This window comes from Pinus tabuliformis, chromosome 4_2, assembly GCF_031772625.1.
Source record: "Pinus tabuliformis cultivar Carrire ecotype Pingquan chromosome 4_2, CPIR1, whole genome shotgun sequence".
NCBI classification, from domain to species: domain Eukaryota; kingdom Viridiplantae; phylum Streptophyta; class Pinopsida; order Pinales; family Pinaceae; genus Pinus; species Pinus tabuliformis.
In genome coordinates, this window is record NC_142304.1 from 759,990,366 (window position 1) to 760,012,633 (window position 22,268).

General features: G+C 40.6%; 1 protein-coding gene across 1 annotated transcript in view; it reads right to left on the minus strand.

The window, feature by feature from the left end:
• Nucleotides 1–22,268, minus strand: part of SCC3 (sister-chromatid cohesion protein 3) — a 251,397-nt gene that overhangs the window by 48,539 nt on the left and 180,590 nt on the right. Inside the window, 3 exon segments of the mRNA XM_089424129.1 lie at nucleotides 21,262–21,386; nucleotides 21,517–21,782; nucleotides 22,010–22,153. Coding sequence (XP_089280255.1) covers nucleotides 21,262–21,386; nucleotides 21,517–21,782; nucleotides 22,010–22,153 — 535 coding nt within the window.

Below are 22,268 nucleotides of genomic sequence, written 5' to 3' on the forward strand. Positions count from 1 at the left end.
TTAACGTTCAAGTTAGATGCAACATATGATCACTGTACATATCGATATCAAGGAATGATCTCTGTATAGTTATAGGATCATGAGTCCTGATCCCGAAACAACTCTTTGAATGGTGGTATGAAAGATGATCTCATAAATTTGATCTCAGTGGCACTAATGTGAATGTACATCAACGATGATCTCAGTGAAAGGAACAACAAGTGAAGATGTAGCAATATAAAGGAGACATATATCAGCATAAAGGAGCAGCATGGAAATCGTTGTAACAACGTGTTAAATACTGTTGTTCTAAGGCATGGATAAGGTACGTTTGGGATCAGCAGTCACTAGGGAGTCTACAGCTACAGCTAGCTGCTTTGCTAGGCTGCAAGCCATAGCAAGCAGCTAAGGCTGTTCCAAGGCAGTATTACAGTTTGCTTTGAGTTCGGATGGCAGCATGGATTAGGAGAGACTCTCCTAGGTGGACTGAAGCCCTTAGTTATTTAATAGCTTGAAACCATGATGTTGAATGCAGCATGGTGTTGAATGCAGCATAGTGATGGACGCAGCATGGTGAATCAGTTGAAGTATGAGGACTGAGAAGTGTGCCTTCACCTGAGTTCAGATCTGCAGTCCTTGTCATCGGAACTATCCTGTCATCTTCATGATGAAATATCTCTGATGTCTGATCTCTTATTTTGGCAAGTCAAAGTGTTGACTTCAAATGTATTTGTACCATCTCTCTCTCTGCTAAACTTTGAAGATAAAAGAAGAATTGATCAAGGATTTCCCCACACATTGTGGGGTTTGTCCCTAGCTTGCGCCATATCTTGTGTCCTCTTGTCTTGGCTTGTCTTCTGCATATTATATTTATGTTCTATCTGCAGTTTATCGTAATGCTGATGTGATTGCTAACTGTGAAAATTTAAATAAATTGCTCTAGCATAGAACATACCTAATCTTAACAAGTTTAGCAATCACATTAGCATGATAGTAAAATGTAGATAGAACATAAACATAAATAGTAGAAGACAAGCCGAGACAAGAGGACACAAGATGTGGCACCAGCCAGGGACAAACCACAATGTGGGGAACCCTTGATCAATTCTTCTTATATTCTTCAATAGTTCAGCAGAGAGAGAGATAGTACAAATATACAAAATTGATATTTATGACAATAATAGAAAGTCTATCATTCTGCTAATGATGATTGATCAAAGATGTAGCCCTAAATTCTCATGACAGTCTTCAACCAATCACTAAGAGTGTTTGAGCATACCCTTTTAGGAGATCATCAATCTAGAAGCCTTCAACATAATTACTGTTGCAACATGTTAGTACAGTGGTTAGTTGTCCTGTAGCCTTAGATCCACTACACAGTCAACAATAGATTTGTTGCTATCATCATGATGACTGGTTAGGGTATCAAACCTTGTTGTAACAGTTCTCCAACAATCATCAAAATAGCCTAGGAAAACTCCTTGGTTATGTTGTTGATCTGGGCATATATAAGCCCTCAAGCACCCATACACAATCCTTGACTGTGGTGTTATGGCCTGCAGCCTAACACATAGTCTTCCTGTAGCTTCCAGGCAGCATAAACATTATTCCTTGTCCCTCCAATGATACCCCAACAAATTTGTTCCTATGCTCCTCTAACTCGGCCCTCTTACAAGAAGAAAACAGCCTCACACAGTCACAAAAGGGATGCCCAAACAGTCCCTTAACCCATGCCTCTTTCACGTTGTTAACAGGTTTATACTAGCTGCGTTAGGGCTCCTTCTTAGCTGTGAATTAGGGCTCCATTGACTGTGGCTTTAGGTCTTCTTTTGCTATGGATTAGGGCCTTCATATTCACTGTGTATTGAGCCTCCTCTTTGCTGTGGATTAAGCCTCCTTAGACTGTGGCTTGAACTCTTCCTTCACTGCGGCTAGGGCACCTTGTCTTGCTGCAACTAGGGCTTCACAAACTGCAGCTAGAGCTTCACAAACTGCAGCTAGGTCTCCATTATGACAGGGGCTAGGTCTCCTCTCTGAGCTGCGTATTAGGCCTCTTCTTGACAGCGTATAGGAGCCTTCCCTTTGACTGCGGCTAGGGCTAGATCTCCTTCTTTAGGACTGCGGCTAGGTCTCCCACTTGACCTCTCTTGCCACCAAACCCAAACGAGTGGAGAGAGATCATGAGAGATGTGTGTAACAAATGACTTGAGGCCTCCTCTATTTAAATGCAACGTTGAGGTTGAGCTGGGGGTTATTTGGTTGTTGGTCGACCTTGACAAATTGTCAAATAATATAAATAAATTCATATCTCCATAAATACATGTTAGAATCGGATGATCTTGAGATCAATCCTACACCTCTTAGAGAGAGGAATCCAAGAAAAATATCAGTTGCCATAAATAAGATGACCCACATGGAGTTTGGCCGTAGTTGCCAATTTTAACACTCCCTCTCAACTAGGGAGAACTCCATTTGCTAATCCATCTGTCAGTCTGTACTATCTCTACCATCAATGCAATGCCCTGCACTGCTCTGCTGAACTATGAAGAAGTGATCGAGAATGTATCATACCATTCTCTACTGACCCGAAGTCAGTCCCAGATGAAAGAGAGTGTTTCGTACCACTCTTATTGATCCGAAATCAGTTACAAATAAAGAGAGTGTCGCATACCACTCTTACTGATCCAAAATCAGTTCCAAATAAAGAGTGTCTCATACCACTCTTACTGATCCGAAATCAGTTCCAAATAGAGAGAGTGTCTCATACCCCTCTCACTGATCCGAAGTTAGTTCCAATTGATCCCAGATCAATATCATCCTAGCATAGGGAGTACTGTAGTACATGATGCATCCATCGGTAGTACTATGGTCCCTATCCTCATTGGCCAGATGAGAGGTACTTCCCATGAGTCCCAGACTGCATGGGTAGGATGTCTCAATAGGAGAAGGATGAACCACTCATCATGCCTACATGTCACCATGGGTTATCTCAAGGGAAGGCTGAACCACTCACCCTGTACACAACAAATCACTAGGGGAAGGCTGGACCACTCACCCTATGATTGTGTCTCAGCAGGAGAAGGATGAACCACTCATCCTACCTACATGGCAAACCACTAGGGGAAGGTTGAACCACTCACCCTACGATTGGTGATCGCTCCAAGGAGTACCCCAAGCCCCCCGGAGCTCCCAAAGCTAAATATCCATATCATACAACACCCTCAAGAGAGGGTCTATCCACAACTCCTAGTCATTCTCGGAAAGTCAAGAATTTAACCTTTCCCAAGTGCTTCGACAGAATATCGGTGACCTGCACATCAGTCCCAATGTGATTGAGCCTTTTTGCTCCTCGATGTACCATATCCCGGATAAAGTGGTATCTGATGTCTCTATGCTGGGAGTAATCATGAAATACAGGATTCTATGATAATCGGATCTCACACTGGTTGTCACAGAGGATAACGATGGTATCCAACACGTATCCAGATAGCTCACTGAAGAGCTTCCCCAACCAAACAGCGTCACACGAGGCCATACTCACAGCTATGTATCCGGCCTCAACGGTTCTCAAAGCAACCAACTTCTGCTTCTTGCTCATCCAGGATATCGAAGAAGAACACAAAGAGAAACAACACCTAGAAGTGCTCTTGCGATCCATCACACTGCCTGCCCAATTAGCATCAGAATAACCATAGTCCCTCATCTTTGGCAGTGTATCTCAGTCCATGAGTGGTTGTGCCTCAAAGATATCTCAAAAGATTCTTAGCACCAATCCAATGTGAGTGATGAGGCTCAACCATATATGGGCTCAACATGTCAACTGCAAAACATATATTCAGACGGGAGTTCACCAAGAACATCAATGCTACTATGAGTTGACAATACTCAGAAGCATTACCCAATTCAAGTCCGACAGCACTACCGCATAACTTCTTAAAGTTAAGCTCCATCGAGGTAGTCACAGGTTTGTAGTCCACCATTCCAAATTTGGAATCCAACTCCCTCTTACGTTTGTAAATGAAAGGGTTTGCACCTATCAGAAAGAGGTAGTCCACATAAAGTACCAATATGAGAGGTCTATCATCCACAACCTTAAATCAAAGGTTTGGATTGGCTTCACTCCTAGTGAATCTCAACCTCATCAGATAGTTGTCAAATAGTTGGCGATCCTCTCATACCAAGCCCGGGGTGCTTGCTTCAAACCATAGAGAGTTTTCTTCAACCTGCATATATGAGATTCCTGGTCATGAACCTCAAACCCCTCAGGTTGTTCCACATCTGTGGTCTTGCTATTACTTGAGGGGAATAGTCCCCTTGTAAGCTTTCCCTCGGTACATCCCAGACATATACCTTCATGCTCTTCTTTGAACTCAGACATCCCTGTCACCATCTGACCCATATCGAGAAGGGATTTGTAATGAAGATGAGCAAACCTCTGGTGCCATAGATCAGATTGTAGAGATGTGTCGCAAGATATGGTCCCCAATGGACTTCTTGCAACTTGATACAAAGTGCCAACCCTGAACCCAAGAGTAAAAGCATCTTTAAAATTCCTTTTCCAAACATGTACCTTTCCATCGATGAATGCCACCTTGTAACCTTTGTCTTCCATTGTCGAAATGGACACCAAGTTCTTCTTGAGATCAAGTACATATAGAACTTCTTGTAAATGAAACGTGTTACCATGATTCAATTTAATGGTAACATTTCCTACACCCTTTATGGGATAGGTGGCATCATCTCCAAGAATAATCTCAAAGTTTGTTTCCTTCTCTATCAGATTAGAGAGAGCTTCCTTGAATCTGGTGAAGTGCCTTGAAGCACCACTATCAATAAGCCAATTTCCCAAAGTGTCCGAAGGAGAGGTAGTGGAGAGGGCCAATATAAGATAATACTCCTTTTGCCTTCCTGGAGTTCCTTGCTTTCTTGGAGGGTCGACCATTTCCTTGATGTCCCGCATTCCTTTTTCCTTTGACATTGTACTTGTCACTCCTTCGATCTTTGTTGTTGAAGTTTCCCCTAGAATGATTGTGATCATCTTCATGTGATGTGTCCCTTCTATTTGGACACTCCCACGCATAGTGGCCAAACTTATTGCAAACAAAGCACCTGCCCTTCCTTCCACCCTTAGATCCAGTGTTTCCATTGAAGTGACCTTTAGACCGTGCATTATTTCTCCTTTTGGCATGAGCAGAGAAAGCAATGGGGTTGTCTCTATTAGAAGGCATTTCTTGTTCCACCATTCTTGTTTCTTCCTGAATGCATCTTGACATCAATTCTTCAAATCCCAGAATTCGATCATTATTGAGAATAGTGGTTCTAAATATATACCACTCAAGTGGGAGTCCTCCAAGGGTAGTGATAGTAAGTTCCATGTCAGGAATGACTTCACCAATCAATAGAAGATCATTCTTGATCTCAGTGATCCTTAAGAAGTAGGATTGAATATCCTTGTCCTTGCCCTTCTTAATATCCTTCAACTTATTTTGAGGAACAAAATTTGATTTGCATCACGAACCTTTAACATGCTTACCAATCTGTCATAGATTTCCTTGGAGGTGTTTAGATCGGAGATGTAAGCCACCAGACGCTTGTCAATGGAATCTCTAATAATCTTCTTCGCTTTGACTTCACCCTTGGTATACTTGTTCTTTGTAGCAGCAGGTGCATTTGATGTAGGCTCAAGGATTTTACCCTTCACATAATCCAACGCTTCTTGCTCTTCCAATGTCAGATCAAGAGACATCTTCCATCCATGATAGTCAGACTTTTCACGGAGCTTGTCTTCAGCCGGGAAGTGGGATGAGGAACCCATTGAGCCTTTTGTCCTTTCCAATTGTCTTCAGTGATTGCTCTTTCACTCTTGCTTGGTCTTTGTCTTCACCTTAGCCCTGATACCATGTTAATTTTTGGTATGTTTTATGCTTAAGAGAAATTTACTTGAATTTCTTAATTAGCCCAATATCAATGTCCTGTGTAGCAATCACATTAGCATGATAGTAAAATGAAAATAGAAAATAAACATAAACAGTAGAAGACAAGCCAAAACAAGAGGACACAAGATGTGGCACCAGCCAGGGACAAACCCCAATGTGGGGAAACCCTTGATCAATTCTTCCTATACTATTCAATAGTTCAACAGAGAGAGAGAGAGACAATACAAATATACAAAATTGATATTTATGACAGCAGCAGAAAGTCCATCATTCTGCTAATGATGACTGATCAAAGATGCAGCCCTGAATTCTCATGACAATCTTCAACGAATCACTAAGAGTGCTCAGGCATACCCTTTTGGAGATCATCAATCTAGAAGCCTTCAACATAATTACTGTTGCAACATGTTAGTACAGTGGTTAGTTGTCCTGTAGCCTTAGATCCACTACATAATCAACAATAGATTTGCTGCTATCATCATGATGACTGGTTAGGGTATCAAACACTGCTGTAACAATTCTCCAACAGTCATCAAAACAGCCTAGGACAACTCCTTGGTTATGATGTTGATCTAGGCATATATAAGCCCTCAAGCACCCATACACAATCCTGGATTGTGATGTTATGGCCTGCAGCCTAACACACAGTCTTCCTGTAGCTTCCAGGCAGCATAAACATTATTCCATGTCCCTCCAATGATACCCCAACAAATCTGTTCCTATGCTCCTCTAACTCGGCCCTCTTACAAGAAGAAAGCAGCCTCACACAATCACAAAAGGGATGCCAAAATCACTGTATATAATATCGCCGATTTTTGCAAATATCGCGGTATTTTTGGGGCGCTGAAATATCGCCAGGAAATATCACGATATTTTCACTCCCCGAAAATATCGTGATATTTCCGAAATATCACCAATATTTCGGCAAATATCGTCGGCTAGGTAAAAAATCGTTGGGTCACGGCTAAAAAAGGCAAAATTTGGGTTTTTTTTTTTCTCATTTTTGTTTTCTAATTGTTGGAGAAGGAAGGGGAGAGCATTGTTCTTGCTGTCAAGAAGGAATTGAGGGTTGAGTAGCCATTATCGCCACCAACAATGAATATTTTGTTGATCAAAAATTGAAGAACAGTGAGACAATCTTCATTTCTTCCATTAACAAGTATGTTCTAAAAAAACCCTATGTTAATGATTTTTTTGATAGATTTAGGGTTATTCTTGCTTGCCTCTTTGCCTACCAAAATTTTGCTTCTTCTTCTTTTTTCCATTTGCTATGATTTTCATGCCCATGAGCCAATGCAAGGGTTTTGAATTCACATTGCAAATAATGTAGCAAAAAAATTATTATGTAAAATGAGGTGGTATTACTTATTCTTTTTTGTGTATGGGTGGCATAACTTTAATCATTAATTCCAAAAAAAAATTTGGTGCCCTAGGTTTGAGTTAGCTCACTACAAAATTCATATATGCCAAAAGCCTTGGACCCGTTTTGGGAGTATGGGGAGCTTGATGGTAGGACAAATTGGGCATATCTATCATGCCAATTGTGTGGGACCAAGATCACAGGAGAGGTTACGCGATTGAAATACCATGTGGCTAGACTCACAGGACATGATGTTGGGATTTGTACAGTTTCTAGTTCAGAGCTTATACAAAAAGCTTTTGAAGCAATTGATGAAAAATACAGAAAGAAGGAAGAGGTAGAAAGAAACAAGGTTGAACGTGCAGATAGATCTTTCGAGATATCTTCTTCTGGTTTTGAGGCTGAGGGTAGTGGGAGGGGCTCCATAGCATCACCTGCTACTGCTAGTGCGAAGTCATCATTTTTTGTTCCACGAACAGGATATGGAGCACAACCTTCCATAAAATCAATTGTTAAAAAAAAGGAGAAGAAAGAAGCAGATAGAGTCATGGGGCGGTGTCTTTTTTGGAGCGACTTACCTCTGAGCATCACCAAAACCAATCCATTTTGGCAATCAATGTGTGATGTTATTGTTGTTGTGGGTCCAGGGTACAAAATTGATATATATGACTCTATGAGGAGTTGCAAGGGCTAATTCTTCAAGCAGAAAAGCAAGACATCAAATCTAGATTGGTGGAGTTGAAAAAAACATGGGAAGTTTCTGGATGCACAGTGATCTCTGATGGTTGGACAGATAGGAAGGGTAGGACCCTTCTAAATTTCTTGGTACATTGGCCTAAAGGTACCATGTTTATTAAATAAGTGTATGCATCAGCGCTTATCAAAGATGCAGCAACGATATGTGAGTTGTTAGATGGGTTCATTCGAGAGATTAGGGTGCAGAATGTGGTGCAAGTCATAACAAACAATGCAGTTAATTATGTGTTTGTCGGCAGGATTCTTATGGAGAGTCATCGCACATTGCTCTGGATTCCGTGTGCAGTACATTGTATCGATTTGCTGCTTGAGGATATGGGGAAACTCTCCTTCATCAAGGAGGTGGTTGATATGGCTAGGAGCATCCCCAAGTTTATTTATAACCTATGTCACAGGGTTCGGCGAACCTGAAGGTTCAGGTTCGAAATTCGCCGAACCTGAAAAAAAATTTTGAAATTCGTTCAGGTTCGCCGAACCTGAAAGTCGAACCTGATCGAACTTGAAAATCGAACCTGAAAAATCGAATTTGAAGATCGAACCTGAACGTACTTTAAGGCGAATTTCAGCGGTTTTTTTAAGGTTTGATGGTTTTTTTTTGGCAGTTTTGGGTCGCACACCGGTTTTCTTCATCGCTTCCCAGCCTGTTTCTCATTCCGTTTCCAATTATGTGTTAATAATTTCATTGTTGCGGCTGCCTAGCTGTTTCTCATTCCGTTTCTGTTCCCGTTGTCATTCCCATTCCCCCATTGGGACTACATTTATACACCACCATTCTTTTTTATATGCATGAAATATGCAGGGAGGGGAGTGGCCCGTGGCCCGTGGCCCGTGGGTACACGTTGCTTATCCGCCAAAACTCTGTAGTCTTTTTTCTTGTTCTGTTTTGTTTCTCGTTATGTAACATGTTTATGTTTCCTGTTTCTGGTAACCGTAAAGCCTTTACTAAGAGGTTTCTGCAGATGCTCGTGAGATAGTATACAGTTTCATTGTTAAATAGAGGGGCGCATATTCAACAATCAAAAGCCTGGTCATGTGTAAGTCTGGACTCTGATGTGTTGAAGAACTCTATAGTCAGGTAAAAATAGTGATTATTCTTTGTCCAAGAATGGTTTTGCCTCGTCCTACTGTGCTTGTATTGTAAAAATAAATTCTTCTGTTCCTTGCAATTCATATAGCCCAGTTGCAATTATAAATTAGATTGCTTTTCTCGTTGGTAATGGACTTGTATTGTAATGTAGATAATGAAGAAGCTAAATTGCCTTCATTTAGTATATCTGCTTTTCACATTTCTTTAAACACAAATTCACTTTTAGTGTATTAAGAGGTTTTCGCAGAACTAGCATATATAGTTTTGTCGTCAACAAAACCAAAAGCCTGGTCTAATACAAATCTAATAGTGAAGAACTTGACAGTCATCGGTTTTCAGTTGAGTCTGGGCTTGTAGACTTGTAGTATAGACTCTAGAATCCATTACCTTTTTATCTAATAGATATGTATTTAACATTTTCTGATCCCGTTTTTGAAATGTAGCTTTGCCATGCACTGGTGGATGTCTGAACCTGTGGATGTCTACCACCATTTTTTCCCAGGCGTTTATAAATGCCACCAAAATTGAGGAATTTTTTAAAACCTACAACTTGTGAGCAAGATGTAACATTATCAACAAATTTATTCTGCACTTGCTTCTCAGTTTTCATATTCATACTGATATTTTTAACTTTTTGCTATAACATACCATTGTCTTCTCTATCTACCACATCTTCAGTCTTATTTACAAATTACAGGGGGGCAGCCTCTTTGTCAATAAGATCATCTTCCACTGTGTCTAAAACCCAAAGATGTTACAATTTTGGGCAATTTCAAACAATCTTCTCCAACTCCCTGCTACCCATAAGTTATAACAGCATCGTTGAAGTTCAGCTCCATTAAGTTATTGCAAACAGAATAGATTGTTGGCAGATACTCAAGAATAACTTCCCAAAATCCTGACAAATACTGTTTATGGATCGATTTTGAATTTTCTATTATTTTGTCATATATATATATATATATATATATATTGAAAAATATGTATAGTCGAACCTAATGCCGAACCTCATTCGAACCTGATCGGAAAATTCGAACCTGAATCGAACCTAATCGTTGTCGAACTCGAATTCGAACTCGAACCGTGTGACATAGTTTATAACCATGCTTTTGTTCTTAGCCTCATGAGGAGGTTCACTAGAAACAAGGAGTTGTGGCATCCTGCAATCACACGTTTTGCCAAAAACCTTATTACTCTTTCGCCTTTGCTTCCATACCAGTTCAAGTTGAAGCAAATGTTTGTTTCTAATGAGTGGCGTGATTGTAGATACAACAGGAGACAGGACAGGAGAGCCATTGCAAAAATAGTGTACTCTAACACGTTTTGGCAGGGAGTAGAAGATCCGGAGGTACATCTATGAGGATGTCAGGTCCATCAGTGAGCAGTGGCTCGCCGAGCCAGAGGGGTGGTGCTCCGAGCAGTTCACAGAGCAGTTCACTAGGGAGTCCACTGATGGACAGTTCACACGGTACCTCAGCTTCTACAGGTTCAGGTACAAGCAGGAGGACAGCAGACAGACAGTCAGGAGTTCAGGCTACTGATGGTGATGAGGAGGAGGAGTTCCATTCTCCTATGGGAGAAGCATGCTCAGGGAAGAGGAAGCCCAAGTGGCTTCAGGACACCTTGAGAGATGCCACATCTGTTGCTGAGCCGAAGAGGCCGGTCAGAGAGAGTAGACCACCTGAGAGGTTTTGTAGCTATATGACGATGGTTACCAGCATCCTTAACTCTGAGCCTTCTAGCTATGAGGAGGCAGCTAGCCAGCAGGTCTGGAGAGAGGCCATGCAGGAGGAGTATTCTTCTATCATGAAGAATGATGTTTGGGAGGTGGTGTCGAGGCCTGAGGGCAAATCCGTGGTTACTTCCAGATGGCTTTACAAGGTAAAGCATGCTGCAGATGGCAGCATTGAGAAATTCAAAGCGAGGTTTGTGGCTAGAGGGTTCTCCCAGGTAGAGGGAGTTGATTATGAGGAGACCTTCGCTCCCGTGGCTCGATATACTTCGATCCGCTCCATTATATCGATAGCAGCAGAGATGGGTTGGAAGATCCACCAGATGGATGTGAAGACCGCATTTCTCAATGGCTTCATACAGGAGGAGGTGTACATTGAGCAGCCACAGGGCTTTGAGGTGCATGGGAAGGAGTCCCATGTGTGCAGATTGAAGAAGGCCCTTTATGGCCTGAAGCAAGCTCCCAGAGCTTGGTACTCCAGGATAGATGCATACTTGCAGGGGATGGGTTTCACAAAGAGTGAGGCAGATCCGAACCTTTACTTTATTGTGATTGGTGAGGAGCCTCTCATTCTGGTGCTGTATGTGGATGACTTGATCATTACAGGTGCAGAGAGACTCATAGAGCACTGCAAGAGAGATCTTGCGACAGAGTTTGAGATGAAGGACATCGGCTTGATGCATTACTTTTTGGGTTTGGAGGTGTGGCAGGAGGAGGGGCATTTCTTCCTGGGGCAGGGGAAGTATATTGTGGACATCCTTAGCAGATTCCACATGGAGGATTGTAGACCCATGTCGACACCGATGATCACCAACTGGAAGAAGCTTCATGCTTCGAATTCCGAGTTGGTGGATCCCACATTGTACAGGCAGCTGATTGGTTCCTTGATGTATTTGGTCAACACTAGACCAGACATCTGTTTTGCAGTCAACACGATGAGTCAGTTTATGTGTGAGCCTAGGAAGGTTCACTGGGTGGCTGCAAAACACATTTTGCGGTACTTGCAGGGGACAATGGATTATGGTCTGGACTACAGGCAGGGAGATGGAGTGAGATTGGCAGGATACACTGATTCTGATTGGGCAGGTTGTGCTTCTGATAGGAAGAGCACTTCAGGGTGTTGTTTTGGGTTGGGTTCAGCAGTAGTGTCATGGTTCAGCCGGAAGCAGCAGTCAGTAGCACTGAGTTCAGCGGAAGCAGAGTATATGGCAGCCAGTCTAGCTAGTTGTGAGGCCATCTGGCTTCGCAAGATGTTGTTTAGCTTATTTGGTCAGCCGTTAAGACCTTCAGTGATTTACTGTGATAATCAGAGTTGCATTAAACTCACGGAGAATCCAGTATTTCATGACAGGTCAAAGCATATCGGGATCAGATATCATTTCATCAGAGACTATGTTCAGGAGGGAGCTGTGAAGCTTGAGTATATTTCCACTGATGAGCAAGTTGCAGATATTCTTACCAAAGCCTTACCACGGGGCAAGCATGTCTACTTCAGAGACAAGATGGGTGTGGTGAGGAACACCTTCCTCGGTAAGAGGGAGTGTTGAAATTTGGTACCGGAGGACAGGTAGTTCCCTAAGGCTTTGATCTTTGGCCTAGGGAAAAGTGTCCAAAAGAATTTAATTTTTCTCCTAAAGTAACTTTATAATTTTTTATAAAGTTAAATCTAATTTGAAAGTGACTTTAAGTGATAAAGTTACTAAGTCTAATTTTAAAGTGACTTTTATAAAGTCAATGAAAAATTAGAAAGGGAAAGTGACTTTGGAAATAAATGACTAAGTGGGTCTTTATTAAAGTGGGGTGAATTAAAAAATAGAAAGTGAGATTTAAATGAGCATTTAATCTCAGCCATTGATCTAAATCTATTTCAGCCATTGGATTTAGGGATCACCCAAAAGTCATTTAGGGTTGGGTTAAGGGAAGAAAAGGAGGAAAAGATCATTCATTCTTTCATGAGCAGATTGGGAGAAGGAGAGCAAGAGAGCAAAGGAGATTTCTGGACAAGGAGGAGAAAAAGGCAGCAGTTTGGCACACTTACCAAGGCAGCACTTCAGCAAATCCGTATAGCTCAAAGAACAAGCAGAAAAAGGCAGTTTTTGTGAGCAAAACAGTGGAAAAATTGATTTTCAGCACGAATATCGAGGAGGCGATTTTTTGCACGATTTTCGAGGATTGTCCGTACAAGTCCGTACGGCCGTCCGTACAGTCTGTACGATCCGTACAGAGATAAGGTTGCTTGCTGGAAAAATTTCTGTTTTGCTGATTTTTGCTGAAAAATTTTCTCTGTGTAAAAAGGCATTTTCCAGAAATAAAGAAGAGCTCTCAAACTGGTTTTCCCCAAGAGTTGTAGGGGGTTTTTCCAGGGTCAAGTTGACCAAAAATATCAGTGTTTTAATGTGTTTTAATGGCTGTTTTTGATTGCTGATTTTTTAATTCTGCAATTTCCAGCATTCTGAAAAATTTCCAGAATTTGTGTTTTCAGCAATATTTATTTTCTCAGTCTGTTAAATGTATGGTTATGGGAATGGGCATTTAACTACATGGGAGAAATAAGGAGAAACTGAAAACCGAGGTGGGAAAACAGAAAATTTTACATTTTGCTTTACAATTCCATTTATAAGATGGTTTCCAAACTATTAGAAAATCGTATCAATAAGATTTTTTCTATTCATATAACTCTTGAACAGTTTGGTGTTTTACCTAATAGACAAATCCAAGATGTTGTTGCGATCACCCAAGAATGTATACACTCAATAAAAACTCCCAAATTGTCGACATTCCTTACGAAAATTGACCTGATCAAAGCATATGATCAAGTTGACTAGAATATGCTGAGATTGATCCTCCATAAAGTTGGCTTTGCTCATACACATATCAAGTGGATAATGCCCTGCATTTCTTCGACAAATTTGTCAGGCCTGATATATGGTAAGACGATGGAGTTCTTTAGGATTTCCACGAGTCTGCAATAAGGATGTTCAATGTCGCCATTATTATTTATATTTGCTATCAATGGGTTTAGCAGAGGGATAAAAGTTGCAAGGTAGGCAGGCTTGATATTAGGATGTAGGGTGAACAGGCACACAACTACACATCTACTGTTTGTAGATGATGTTCTTTGTTTTGGACAAGCCGATATATTGCAATGGAGGGATTTTCATAATATCTTGTCCAAGTTCGAGAAAGCTTCAAGACTTATGATGAATAAGGAAAAATCTAAATTGATCTTAGACAAGTTGGAAGAGGAGTCTACGACGAAGATTGCTAATTTATTTGGGGTCAAAGTCCACTCGATGCAGGATGGAGTTAGGTATTTGGGTTTTAATTTGAAACCTAACAATTACATGTGCTTAGATTGGGATTGGTTAATTCGTAAGTTTGATAAGAAGTTGGGCCTGTGGGAAAACAAATGGCTATCGATAAGCAGAAAATTAGTAATGATTATAGTTGTTCTTTAAGGCATTTCAGTTTATTGGATCCACCTGTTTCATCTTCCCAAGGCTGTTATACAGAAAATAGATGCAAGTATTGCCAGGTTTCTATGGTGTGGTGTTGGTAAAAGAAAGAAATTTTATTTGGCAAGTCTAGATTTAATTGCCAGGAGTGAGAATGTTGGTGGATGGGGCATTCGAGACACAAATACTTTTAATCTTGCTCTACTAACAAAGAATCTCGAGGGATTTTAATGGTACTGGCATATGGAATTTGATAATCAAGGAGAAATATCTCAATAATTTAGACCTTGAGGAATGGATGTGTATTGGTGCGCCAGAAAAAAGGAATGGCTCCTATATCTGGCGCAGCCAAATGAAATCCAAGACGTGGATGTGTGGTAACTTAAAATGGGAGGTTGGTCGGGGTGACAAACTGGCCATTGGACTTGACACACTCGAATGTTTTGTGGGTAATTATCTCCTATTAGTACCCATCCTACAATTTTTAAATGATTTAGGTCATTTTTTCTAGCACATATTGGTTCCCATCGTGGCTCACCACTCTCCTACTCTTTTTGGCCGCACTCCAATGATCTCCTTCTCCCGATGACATTTGATTTAGAATGGGAGCAATATAGGGTCAAGTTATGCCAAGCTGGAATAGTGTTGTTTGAGAAGCCAAACCAGCTTGCTTCGGGTGGTATTGAACTCGAAGGGAACATTACGGTGAAGGAGACATACTACATATCACAGGGTCTCAGGCCAAGGCCTGGGGCTCCATGGTTGTCCAAAATGTGGTGATGGGAGGCACCAATTAATTTAAAATGTTTTTTATGGCTTGTTTATCATAACCGTATTCTTACCCAGGAGAATCTCTCCAAAAGGGGCTTCCAGGGCCTAGGGATATGTCCTATGTGCGGTAAGGAGAGTGAAGAAGTGGTGCACCTCTTCCTGACTTGCCCCTTTGCCAGCGAGATTTGGAAAGAGGTGTCTAAATATTTTAATATAGACGTTGCAGAGGGCAGAGCCTCCATTTAAGCGTGTCTCTCAAACTGGATGGTGCAGCAAAAGCAATTTACAATGCTCCCATTATATATCGTATGGGTCATTTGGAGGAGCCGAAATACCTGCATCTTCCAGCAGTCTGTCCCTGATGCAAGGATTACTAGTTTGAAGATCATAGCTTTCTTTTTGGAGATTGGGCCATGGCAGCCAAAGCTATTGGAAGAAATTATGCTCTTAAGGAGATCAGTCTTTCTTCTCCAGTGGGCTTTTTCGACGATGCCTCAGTGGCTGGGGAATGTGAATGTGGTGCTAATATTGTTATGCAGTCAAGCCTGTCCTATCATTTTTCCTGATATGGGAGTTCTGGTACTAATAGCAGGGCAGAAATGGTTGCTTTGTTGGGTGTTCTGCGGTGTGCTTCCTGGTTGGCTATCGAGGAGATAGTCATTGTTAGTGATTCTAAAGCAGACATTGGGTGTGCACAGGGCCACTCCTCTTTCGGGACGCCTCTTCTACACCACTGGATGCAGCTTATACTTTCCTTGGAGGCATCTTTTAATTGCATCTCATTCTCACATATCTACCGAGAACCATAAATAATCTGTCTTGCCTGGCATTGTTGATTACAAAATTATTACCAACGGAGTTGTCTGTTGCCTTGGGGTCTTCTCGCTTTAGTGGGCATGCAAGTTGATGATGGTGTTCTTTTTGTCCCAGTTTTGCTGTCCCTTTTGTTTTCCCTTTGGTCTATTTTTGGTTTTGGCCCTCCGGGCATCATCGTCATGTTTCTTTGTTTGTGCTTCTGTTTATATTTCAGTATGTTTTCTTCTGGAGTATTATCAGCATTACTTTTTTCAATGGTGGTCATTGTGGCCTTTTTCATCTGCTTAATGTAGATTGCTGCCCTGTTCTTTTCATCATTATGATCTTAATGTCCTGTTCCTGGATTGTTTCAGTTATATGGGTTTCCGAGTCGAAGAATCATGCAAATGTAACTGCTTTTATCACTAATGAAAGTCAGTAATTTTTTTCTTGTCAAAAAGATTAGAATATGAAATGAATGGATACATTAACATTGCAAGCTCATTCAATCTTTTCTTGAGATAGAGAAATTGTTCAACAAAGAAGACATCTGAGGAAGTCAAGGTGAATACCTCCCTAGCTAAGAGGGAGTGTTGATTTTTGGGTAGTTGCGGTAGGTATTCAAGTCGGCCAAATTAAAAGAAGAAAAAATATATTATTTATGAGCTCATCAAATTCAGGTTGTCCCCACCATTCAAATGGGTGTGACCCTTGGTCAAAACCCACTTGATTTGACCACTATATATACACATTCAACCTCCTCCATTTGGCATCAATTCAAATGAACAAAAAACATCGGTTCTTTTGTTCACACATGTGACACAGAGGAGTTCTTCTGAACTTTGACTGAGCACTATTGAAGTTTGTTTAAACAAAGTTGACCGAGCCTTCTTCTAATCTGTTTGACCAAGTTCTGGGCAGAGTTTGACCGAGATCGACCTAGTTTGTTGGCTACTGTTTCACCAAATCTGTGACAAGTTTGATTGATACTTTCTGGGCAAGTTTGATAGAGTTTTGGGCAGTTTGTTTCACTGTTGTTTGACCTAGATTCTGGTCTGTTGACCAAGTAAATTTTGGGCAGCTTTGACCGCAATTTGACTAGGCAATATGATTGAGTATTTGGGCAATTTGATTGAGTTTATGAGCAGCTATAGGAGGATGAATTTAGGCTAGTTTGACTAGATTTGACCAGTGCTAGCTTGTTGGTCTAGTTTGACCAAATTTTACTTGGAAAAATCAGATTGTACTTTTGTTGAATTGAACTACTTCTAAAAAAGATTGTTGGGTTTTCTCTCGAGTTTGGGTTTCCCAGGTGAAAAATTTTGGTGTTTATTGTGCATGGTTTTTTTACTGTTATCTTTACTATTTTCATTGCATCTATTGTTGAATTGTCCAAGTGTAATTGCTTAATGATGTTTTGAAAAGTGCTAAAGTAAGATTGTAATCCATCAATCCATAGGTGCACATGAAGCTGGCGGCAATGGAGAGCAACCAATATTTGTGGAGCAATAGCTCCATTAATGCATTGGGGCAATATATGCCACCCATTGGATTTAACCAAGTACAAAATCCAATGGATGGCATATACTGCCCCAGTGCATTAATGGAGTTATAGCTCAACAAATATTGATAGTCAGCAATGGAGTGGACATGACTTTAGGGCTAGGTGACTTAGCCAAATGACCAGCTAATGGTGGTCCAACATCTCGAGTGCATAGATGTAAGGAAAGAGCAATCATGGAAGCATGAGTTACTCCTTTCCTCGGCTTTCTTTTTCCACCCTTCTAGTGCACCTTTTACTCTTTTATGATAATGCTTTGATTTTGGGTGCATAGCTCAAGAGCCCCAACTTGCATTTGAGAGATTTAGCATTTAAGTGGTACTTACCCGTTACATCAACCTAATTTTTCCACCCCCCTGCTGTGCCTTTTACTTCTTTATGATAATTCTTTGATTTGGGTGCATAGCTCAAGAGCCCCAACTTGCATTTGAGAGATTTAGCATTTATTACCACTTCATGAGAAATGAATTTATTGCTCATCAACATTTGAACAATACAAGGATTATTTTCTATGAAGCATTAATTTCTTTAGGAACCAAGTGATCACGGGGGTAGAGTTAATGTTAGGCTTTTGCCCATGCACTAATTTTTGTCCCAACCATCTTTTGCATTTTATATTTTTCTTTCATTGTGGTTTTTCTTTTCTTTCGTCTTTCTTTTAGAACAGTGTTGCAGGAAATGCCCCCCCCCCCCCCCCCAAGGATCAAAACCCCGATCCACGATCCGCATGGATGCGTGGGGGAAGCATCGTACGAAGCACATTTCGACAGAACCGAAACGCATTTCGGGCTGATAAACACACTTCCTGTAATTTTCGGAAGCGTGTGACCGAAATGCGTTTCGGTTTTCCCAAAATGCGCTTCATACGACACTTCGGTCGTACGAAGCGTGCAGATCACAAGCGATTCCATACAGCTTCTGTCGTTTCCGCCACACGCATAAAAGATCGTTGATTTTTTTTTTGTATTTTTTAAAGGTTGGGGTGGGTCCACCTTGGGTTAGGGTGAGGAATGAAGGGATTTAACCCCCCATTCATCTCTCATTTTCTCACATTGAGTTTATGAGAGCTTGGAGAAGAGAAGAGAGGAGAAGAGAAGAGAGGAGAGGAGAAGAGAAGAGAAGAGAAGAGAAGAGAGATTGGAGGAGTGAAGGAGGGGGAGCTTGGAGGACTTCCATCTACAAGAGCTAAAGAGGTAAGTGCAAACCCCAAACTCCCTTATTTTTTTGACATTTTTTTTGTATTTTTCTCCTCCCTCTCCTACTCTTTCCCATTCTTTCTACTTGCTCATTTAATTGCAAGTTGTCCATCACCTATATCCATATTCCAAGATGGTGTTCTTTTGGCTTCTATGTATCATTCCACTTTTGGTTTTAATGATGGCAAGGGGTAGTAGGAATAAAAGGGAAGAAGCACAACAGGATAGTGGTCCCAATATGCGTGACCCAATGTATGATGAGGAGAAAGGGTTTGAAGAGGAAGGGGAAGAAGTTGAACCTGAAGGGGACACTAAAACACTAGAGGGGAAAGCTGCATTGACACCCTTGTGGAACTATGTGACCAAACTTGAAGGGGGAAAGGGCGATGGAAGCTACAAATTTTTGTGCCCTCATGGTTGTCATGGAGGAAAACCATTTAGTGGTTCATATACCTGTGTGAGGAGGCACCTTTGTGGGGTGATGGACAGTGATGAAAAAAAGGGTGTTGTGGGGATACAAATTTGCCCAAACATTTCGGCTGAACACAGAAGAGAATACATCCAAATAGAGGAGGTTGTACAACAAAAAAGCAAGAAACAAAAAACACATTATGAATCAAGTGCAACCTCTAGATTTGGTAGCTCATCTCCTCATGGTACTTTTGGAAGCTCTAGAGGTAAAAGAACAATATGGGATTTCCTTAATGTTGCTGGGAGGGATGATGTGGATGGAAAGATAATCCGGTTTCTTTGTGCTTGCGGTGTACCATTCAATGTGCTTCGCTCTCCCTATTGGCATGAAATGGTAAAGGCCATCAATGAAGCCCCAAAAGGATACAAGTCCCCCAACTATGAGAAAGCTAGAACAGTGTTATTAGAAAGAGAAAAAGCAAAGGTTCAAAGAGCTTTGATACATTTTACAAATGAGTGGGTAGAATGTGGGGTATCCATTGTATCAGATGGGTGGACAAATATTAGAAACCAACATTTGATAAATGTTCTTGGTGTCTCTGCTAGTGGTGCAATATTTATTACATGTCATGGCTCCTCTTCCATCAGTGCATCTTCCCAAAACATTGCAGATCTCCTATTGCAATCAATCAAAGATGTTGATAAGAATAATGTGGTTCAAGTGATCACAGATAATGCAGCAAATTGTAAGGCAGCAAGAAAAATTATTGAGCATACTCATCCACACATCTTTTGGTCTAGGTGCCTGGTTCACACATTGAACCTTTTGATGCCTGATATTGTGAAGCATAAAGAATGTGGGTGGATTAAAGAGCTTTACAAGAGAGGGAAGCAACTCATTAAATTCATCACAGGGCATACAAGGGTAAACTACTTCTATGGCACTTACTCCAAGTTGTTGTTGTTTAAACTTGCAAAGACAAGATTTGCCAGTTATTACCTCACCTTTAGGCAGCTAGTGAAGGTGAGACAAGCTTTAACTAATATGGTGTGCGCTGAAACATGGGATGAAATTAACACTGATAGAGATGGTGCTAATGCAGCCAAGGACACTATTCTTGACATGTACTTTTGGTCATAGATTAAATATGTTTTGCAATTCACCAAACCAATTTATTACATGATCAAGTTTGGAGATTCAGATCGACCAATAATTAGGGAGGTGTATGAGCAAATGGATAGCATGTTGGGGTAGATTAAAGACATTGTTGAGCCTAGAGATATCACCTTGTACAATTATATTCGTGCAGAGGTGGAAAACTGATGGGAAATGCTAAATGTTCCATTGCATGCATTATCATCCATCATGGTTTTCAACACCAGCACTTGGGGGGAAGCAAGAGAAAACCACACCAAGATCAAGAGGTTCACAAAAAATATATGATTGCATTGAGTAAATTAGTCCCTAATGAGGAGAAGGCTGCCATGGTACGGAGACAGTTGAGCAACTATACGCTTAACACTGGTCCATTTGGGAGCATGCATGCAATTAGAGATTGAGAGACTTTTTCTTCCCTTGAGTGGTGGAACATGCATGGAGGGGCTACTCCACTTCTACAGACTCTGGCATTGCGGGTGCTATCACAGGTGGTAAACACTTCTTCTGCAGAGAGGCGTTGGAGCTCTTATTCTTTCATCCACACTGTTAAAAGGAACAAGTTGAGTTTAGACTAGGCAAAGAGCTTGGTTTATGTTCATTACAACTTGCGATTGTTGTCACATTACTGTGATGATGCAAAGACTAATAAAGACCTTACGATTTGGGAAAGGAATCCAAAGGAGCCCAATTTGGAGGATGGAGTGTTGCAATTAGAGCAATTAGAGGATGCTCTTATCCATACCCATTGATCAAGGCACTTTTCTAATTGAAATCGCAACATAATTAATGAAAAAACTTCCATTTTCTATTTTACCAATCAGAAATTTGTTACCAGATTTAAGGTTAAATTGGTAATCCTAATAGAGAATCCCTCTTTGTGTTGAAACTTGGAATGAACCAGCTTAAACAGAGGGGTATGACCACTGAGGTGACAATGGGTGATACCTTACTCTAAATGTGCATCTTCTTGTTGGATGTGAATAATTACTTAAGTACAAGTTTAGAAGGGTAATAAATCCTACAGTAAATCTTTTCTTTCCATATGACTTTAAGGGATCATTACCATAAGCACCTTCATTCCTTGTATATTTTTCTTGCAAATATTCCATAAATGTGAAATATGGGCGCCAACTGCTAGGATCTTCATCGGTGTTGATACCGTTCACCTTTCTCTGAACATCCTTAATTCTGTAAAATTGAAAAGTTAAAACACCAACTTGTAATACAAGTCACAAAAAACTTGACAAACAAGAAATGAGGGACAAAAATGCAACTTCATAGATCAATTCCTCGCATTCACTAAAGCAAGAATACATACATTTCTTGTACATCAGGCAAAGGCAATTTGAGTGCAAATTGCAGCACGCCTCCCTCCAAGAAAGGTAACTGCTTTGGAGCATCTTGAAATGCATATGCAATTCCTTCCTTCACAATTCTTAAAATATTTGGCCTATGCTTGTTGCGAGCAGAACCCAGAAATGTGGCAGATAATCGACTTGCAAGCTCCTTGCATTGGAAAAAAGACTTGCTTGTGGTCCAATCTTCTTCATTTTTCAAAGTCTCTATCATATGCCTTTTATATGCCTGACGAAATATGACATTTAAAATCAGTACATTTCTCTAAAAAAGCCTATATAATACATGAGATCATTTCAAATAGTTTTAGACCAAGTAATGCTTTAGATGTTTTGGATTGTTATTTCAATTGAACATGATAAAATTTCTTTCAAAATTCAAATGCAAACCTTTAGATTTTCCACAATCAGGAAATTAAGACTACTAAGATTCAAAAATGAAATAATCAAACTGACCGTCTTAACAGCTTCCAAATACATCAGGGGAAGATCATCCCCTTTAGAACTTTTCTTCAAAATGCTAATGAGATACTTTACTGTCTCAGCAACACTTCTTCCATGAAGAATAAAATTTGAAATTATCTCAGGACCAAGAAATTCCTGCAATGATGTCAAAATCTGAGCGTAACAGCAAATTGTGGAATTTCATAATTTAATTCAAAATAAGCATAGCAGACAGTGTATAGTCCATTAAAAACATGATTACTAATAATGT